This window comes from Strix aluco, chromosome 4 (assembly GCF_031877795.1).
Source record: "Strix aluco isolate bStrAlu1 chromosome 4, bStrAlu1.hap1, whole genome shotgun sequence".
NCBI classification, from domain to species: Eukaryota; Metazoa; Chordata; class Aves; order Strigiformes; family Strigidae; genus Strix; species Strix aluco.
Genome location: NC_133934.1, coordinates 124340280 through 124347357, shown reverse-complemented (window position 1 = coordinate 124347357; position 7078 = coordinate 124340280). Strand labels below are relative to the sequence as shown.

Here is a 7078-nt window from a genome sequence, read left to right as displayed (position 1 = left end):
CTGGATACAGAAGCACATCCCAGCTCCATCAAAATCTGAGTCCTAGGTGTAGGCCAGCCTGTACTGCTCTTCCCTGTCCTTCCTTGCATCAGAGGGAGATGCTTTCTTTTAATAATAATGTTCTTATTGGACAAGGGTGATATGCTCTGTACTAGCTTCTGCCATGATACTGCTGTGGATTGAAGTGTGATTAAAAAAATCTTCTGATAGATCCTTGTAATTGCTACTTGTGTAACAGTTTTAATAGAAGTTTATTTTCTAATGGAACATGCTAAAATTTTCACACTGAAATTCAAATATTCTTTTTGATGGAATATGTACTGAGTGTCCACGCTGTACTTTGAAGTAATGACATGGAGAGTAAAAGAACTGAAGTCTGTGAGTATGCACTTGTATCCTTGAGCAGGACAGTGGCTTTCTTTTTCTGGTCTCTGGATCCTTAAATCTATGAAATGTACGTAAGAAATGCAAATCATAGAAAGCTTAAATCCATTCTGAGGTCTGATAACATTTTAAGGGTCTACAAATTGAAAGGCTGAAAACTACTGTAGTCAATCTTAACTGTAGTTTGAATTGAGATCTGAAAATCTTTTCCAATTGTCTGCATACCTTCTAGTGAACTAATCCCATTGCAGTATATGCAAGACAGCTGTTTTCATGTGCCATGAAATATTAAATGCCGGTTGTCTTTGGACAAGATCTACAGCTCTTACTTTCTTGAACAAAGTTGACAAGGTGGTTAGTGTTCAGGGTAGTTAATGATCCTTTCATAAGCTTCACTCTTTCCAGCACAGGTAAAAGGAAATTTTCTCTGCTATGAATGCCTCCAGTAGTGGATGAACATAGTAATAAAAAATTCTGTTGGGAAGGGATATTTGGAGAGCAACTAATCCAGCATCCTGCTCAAAGTGAGGTCAGGTTGCTCAGGGCCTTTTTCAATCAAGTTTTTTTATATCTCCAAAGATTTAAAAGATTTCATAGCCTTTCTGGGCATCCTGTTCCTGTACTTAATTCTCACTGTGGAGAATTTTTTCGTATGTCCAACTGAAATTTCCCTTGCACTGACTTGTGACTGTAATATCTTGTCCTGACTTGTGCACTTTTTCGACAAACAATCTGGCTTTGTTGTCCTTGTAACTCCACTTCAGGGAGTAGAAGACTGCAGTTAGACCCTCCTGCAGTCTTGTGTTCCTCTGGTGGAACAAACCACGTTCCCTTGGTGCCTCTGTGTATGTCATATGCATTGAACCCTGAAATATATTTATGAATGTTTAGAATAATCTAGAAGTTGTCAGGGTCCTCAGTAACACAAAGGCTAAGATAGGCTAAAGAGAGTGCTCATTTTCCTTAAGTGTTCCACAGTATTCTTGCCTGTGTTCTTTTAATCTGCTATTTTCTTCTGACAAGGTCTTGCTCTCATTGAGAACAGGCGATTAATTTTGCAGGAATGAGTATGACATCTGATCTCTGGACAGATAGCTTTATTTTCATTTTGTTTCCCTATCTGTTCCCTACTTGTTGCATCTAGTCCTTCTCTGGTAATAATAAACTTGTTTACTTATATGCCGTCTGTTGGCAGTATCTGGCACTGCTGTGTTTAATGAGTAATAAGTTTTTCACAAAACTTGAAGCACAAGTGCCATTTTATGCATCAGGAATGACTTTCCTTTAATGGTCTTTGAGAAAATGATTCAGTTCATTGTTGCGGTGAGTTGTGTAAAGTTTAACTTAGCAGAACATTAATAGAACACTTTGCAAGATGACTGAGGGTCTTAGGTTGTAGGGTAGTGGAATGCACGCTTGCTGAATCACCTCTATTAAAACGAAAGGAAGAATGATTGGACTTTAAGCCTAGCAGAGAATAAGGTCATCTTAATTCTCTATTGCAAAATAGTCTTTGCTCAAAATATATGACTTGCCTATAAAATTCTAAGCATGTTGTAGTGTATGTTGATGGAATGGTGCCTGAGAACATCTGTCACGATTGCTTTTTGCAGACTGTTGCATTTTTCTAGGAAAAGCTATTGTATTATGTTTCCAAGCAGGCTCTAAAACATGGCAGCCTGCCTTCTCTACCTATTTTTTATCCCTTTCCAAAAGTAAAAAAAAAAAAAAATAAAAAAAAAAAATTTATTTCATACAAGGCTTTTAAAAAGATATTTGGTATAGGTAATGTGCAATAACTGACTTTTGAGTTTGTTCAAATAGGTCAGATGGCTTAATTATTTACCCATGTATCTGTTTGACTATGACATCTAAACCAGTTCTTGTGCCTGATCTGGTGTGTCTTGCATGGTGACTCTCAAGATACATCGAGTTCAATATGTAGAGCTGTTTAAAGACCAGAAACCTAATTTTTTTTTGTGGAGAACATTGATAATATCACATTTTTGTTCCTACATCCTCATGGATAGCGGTGTCATCCTCTGTGTACTGGAGGCAATGGAACTATTTTCTCTTATATCAGATGTGAACCCTGCCCTTAGTGACTTAGATTTGTGAATGGTAAGTGTTACTCAAGGAATGGGACAAAATAGCTATTTACTTAATAATGGCATTTCAGTTGTTCAGTATCTTGCTGATTTAAGTGGACTGAAACATTTGCAATCTCCCAGAAGACTGTAGTATAAAAATAACAGATACCTGTTTTGTTTCTGTGTCTGGTACAGATCTAGTGCAGTGCTGATAATTAGATCTAAATAATGTACTTTAAAATTGAATCTTGCTTTTATAATCGTTCTTCAGAGAAGGAGGAGATGTTGGAATGGGAGTTCACCTTATGTAGGAGTTAATTTCTGCTTAATGAATGTTGCTTAATATATGAGGACATTATATCAGGATGGAACAGGTATTGGTGTTACTTATTGTAAACCTTGGTTTAAATGTGGTCATGCTTCCTTCTGAGGTGTTGGTGTTAGTGGAGTTTGTTTTCTCTAGCCTTGAATCTTAAGATCTCGTTCCCTGAATCTGCAGTCCTTCTTTAACTTCACAGTCCAGCAGTCAGATTTTTGGACCTTCTGTGTACTAGTGGATAATTTCAGCAGCTTCACTTTATTTGTGAGGCTCTGTGCTTCCCATTCTAAATTCTCTAGCTATAAGAAAACACGAACAACGTGATCTCATGTAGATCCATAGTCTACTGCGGCTAAACTATTTCTATGACCCAAGTTAATTATCTTAAGCCAATGCTGTTATTTTTTCACTATATTGCAGTCTCCTGAAGACCATGAATACATTTAACCTCCTGGAACCTCCTCTTCTAAATAAGTCATGAGCAGTGTGTTTTTGAGGAAGGCTGTACTGACTTTTCATGCTTGCGTAGACTCCTCCCTCTAAAACAAACTTTACTCTTGTTTCTCATAACTTCTGTCTATGTTTCTAAATAGTGTGTTGCAATTTGAAGAGAATATGTCCCTCTGCTAAATAGGCAGTTATCCTGCATACCACTCTACTGGATTACCACTCCAGGAAAACATGACTTAAATTTCAGCTGATTTCAGTTCATGAAATTGTGTAGTACCAGCTCTGTGTTCTCTCTGCTTCTGCAACGTACATGCGTATATTTTCCAAATGTCTGAGGGAAACTACACAACCAGTTGGCTTCTGCAAAAACTCTTCAAGTATCATACCAGACTGTCTCTAGCTGTGAGTAGAACAGAGATGTTGTCATGTCTTTCAGATCCTTCTCTTAGAAGGGCTTGGGGTTACCCTGCACTGTGTGCCCTTTGCAGGGAAGCAGCAGGATGCAGTTTGGGCAGTCAGCTCTTGCTGGACATTCCAGATGCTCCTGCAGATTGTCCACACACACCTGGAATACATGCAGCCTCTGGGATTGCAAATACTGTACGGCTTTACCTACACAGAAACTTTAAATGCATTTTGAACTCAGTGTACTTAATGGACATATTTGCAGTAACCGCTGAAAATAGTCTTAAAATAATTTCTTAGTTCCATTATTTGCTGCTTAAAAATTATTTGGAGTACTCACCCCATAATCTGGGAGTGAAATCGCCTTTGAGATTTTCAGTGCTTTTTGCAGTGAAAATTGAATGATGCTTGGTTTCTCTTAGAGGAGACTGAAGCATCTGGCTGCTGGGGCAAATGAAGTGTGTAGATTGTGTGAGGAGTGAGGTCAGATTCTCCTGCTCTGGCTGCATCGGAGTTCCCGTGCAACAACTGCTGGACATAAACAGCTGCTGAGATATCTCATTTTCCTGTTTCCCACAAAGGAAAAAACAGCAGCTGGGACTGAAGTGCCTGAGATGATTTAAATGAGTTCCTGGTTATTTCTACAGATATCTTCAGTTTCATCAACAGAGTTCAAAGTGAGAAGGAAGGATGGACCCATTTTATTAAAAAAGACTATTTCTTACATTTTTTGTTAATGCTTCTACCCTTAGTCCTGGCCCTAGAGGAGAAAAACGTATCAATGGCCCAAGATGGTATACTAGAAATGCCATCTGGCTGAGAATTTTTGGGACAGGGAGGTTGCTGGTTGCTGTTTGAATCTTCTTCATCTTGCTCTATGGTCACGTGGGGTGAAAAAAGGTAAGAATATTTAGCGTCAAGACTTTGGCCACTTCTGGAATAACAAAGCTTTGGGTGACTTTTTAATTATCCTGTGATTTTTCATGTTAAAATCTTATTACCAGCTGTAAAAGTACACTATAATATCAGTTCTGGGGGCTGGAACTTGCTATTTTGGAAACAGAATTGTTTTGGATTGCAAGCTGTAATGATTGCATGTCTGTCTTCAAAGCTGGAATGAAATCCATGATGAAGAATAAAAAAAAAAAATTTAAATACTACTGTAAAGTAATGCTTTGAGGACAGGGGTTATGTCTCAGGAGGACTTTTTTTTTTTTTCTTTTCAAAAGTTTTTCTCCCTTAAATAATTTGGATATACCTAAATCTGGCAAAGAGTATTTACTACGGGCAAATTAAGGTCTCTGTTTTGATAGTTGATTCAGATAGGAGGAAGGATAGAGAGTACTTGGGATGGAGAGTGGAAGGAAATTATAAAACTTCCAGACCATATGAAATCACTTGAGTTCTGTGTTGTCAGCTTTGGAAATACCTACATTTTGTGACTTCTACTTTTATAATGGCTCTGTTCAGAGGTGCCATATCCAGGGATCTCTCAGTGATGAAGTTGCATTGCTTGCTGACATCCATTAAATGTCTTCCTCCTCTCTGGAGAGGGTTGTGCAGTGGAGTTCTGGTTTTGGAAGGTAAAGGGAATATATATGTGTGTGTGTGTGTGTTCTCAAAATATCTGCTGTTACATGTTTGTGTTGATAAAGGGAAGGCTAAAGTAGTACACTTAGTAGCAAGAGGTGGTGAGTTTTTATAAAGAGAATTGATTTCTCAGGGCACTCACTCCATGGTTGTGGACCGTAGGATAATTTTGCCTCTGACAGAGCAGTTCAACTCTGGTTGTAACGAGTTACTTTTGTTAAGATCCAAGTTGTCACCAGCATCTGTTTTGGACTTCAAGTGATTTTTTTTTTCTTTTTTTTTTTTTTTTGCTTCCATTAGTTTTTAAGGGAGTCAAACATGTGTCTTAGGCTTTATTTTTAAGGAAGTTCTAGAAAGCTTTCTTTTTCTTAAAGCTAGTAAATTTGTACATTGACTGTTTAAGTGCCTTTGATATGTAATCTGTTTTAACAGGATATTTTTATATTTTCCAATTTACTAATTCCTTTTTTCTTTTATAGAAAAGACAATACAGAAATTTCTTACTTTTTAATTCAACTTTTTTTATACTTTATAATTTTAGGATGAATATTTAAACAACAATCTTCAGTCTTGCTTCAAGATGTCCCTGTGTGCATCTTCTCACAAGGACTTTTCTCAGTTGCTCCCACTTCAGGATATTGGATGCAATAAAACAGAAATTAAAAACTCACCTGCTGGTATCATCTCTCCAGTTCCCTACAGCTGTAATCAGTCCACATTGACAGCAGAACACAGTCCAGTATTTATTCCCTCGTCTTACATGGAAAACAGACATGAATATTCTGCAATGGCATTCTGCAGTCCTGCTATGATGAATTACAACATTACCAGTAATTTTGGTGATTCAGAGAGTGCATCTGGGAGGCAAACATCAAGTCCCAATGCATTATGGTCTGCTTCTGGCCATCTCTCCCCTCTGACATTGCACTGCCAGTCATCACTTCTATATGCAGAGCAGCCAAAGAGTCCGTGGTGTGAAGCTAGACCGATGGAGCCAGTGCTACCTGTGTCCAGGTCAGTACTACTCATTTCTTTAAAACTGCTGAAAATTATTTGCAGTTTCTTTAATTCTTTTAAGTCTTTTCTTTTTACATTTGACTTCCATGTGTTGGTCTCTCTGAAAAAAACAAAACCAAATCCAAAAGCCTCCACCAAACACCAAATCAGTCCTGAGTTTTGGTTTTTTTAATGTAACTTCTGCAATAGGATTTCTTTTACAGTAGCACGTTGGAGAACTATACACTGACACAAAGCACTACAAATGCCTTCAATGTGGGAACTGTTTACTGTATAAACAAAACAGAAGTTCAAGACCACTAGGTACTACTTTGTGTAATAAAAATGAATTTTGCTCTGACAAATTATGACCTTTGAGTGAAAGAAGTAAAAGTTTATTCTTTTTTCTTTCTCATACAATGTTGTTTGAATTCCATTTTATCAGGATTTTTTTTTTATTGCATCTAATGGCTGTGAAGGTTTTTCATCAACTTAAAATTCAAGGGAAATGTTATCTTTGTTTTTTGGTTTTAGTATTAACAGTTATACAGCAACATGCATCATGTGTAAAAGGGTGCTGCTACTGAAAAAGTCTGATGTTTCTTGTTGTTGTTCTCAACTGACTTTACGAAGGCGTTGTGAACAGCAGATTCACAAGCTAAATTTTCAGCTGTAAAGAAAGCTGTAAATTTGCAAAACATGTTCCCATTCTGCACATTTACTCATATTACAAACTGTAAGCTGTGTGTAGATCATCAGCTGATGAAATTACCCATTCATGGGCGCAACAGCTGTTGGATGGATAAAAGCTCAGGGTGTTGCAGGTGCTGTTCCTATTTTAGCA

The 7078-nt window shown here is 37.5% G+C and overlaps 1 protein-coding gene across 4 annotated transcripts in view; it reads left to right on the top strand.

The window, feature by feature from the left end:
* Positions 1–1694: 1694 nt before the first annotated feature.
* Positions 1695–7078, top strand: part of ESR2 (estrogen receptor 2) — a 37646-nt gene continuing 32262 nt past the window's right edge. For 2 of the 4 annotated variants that reach the window (XM_074820960.1, XM_074820963.1), the window contains exons 1-2: positions 2358–2505; positions 5780–6252. In XM_074820960.1, the coding sequence (XP_074677061.1) occupies positions 2503–2505; positions 5780–6252 (476 nt within the window). In that variant the 5' untranslated portion in view covers positions 2358–2502. Of the gene's footprint in view, positions 1708–2357; positions 2506–4437; positions 4549–5779; positions 6253–7078 lie in introns of those variants that run through there. The other 2 variants (XM_074820962.1, XM_074820961.1) reach the window with 2 other exon arrangements.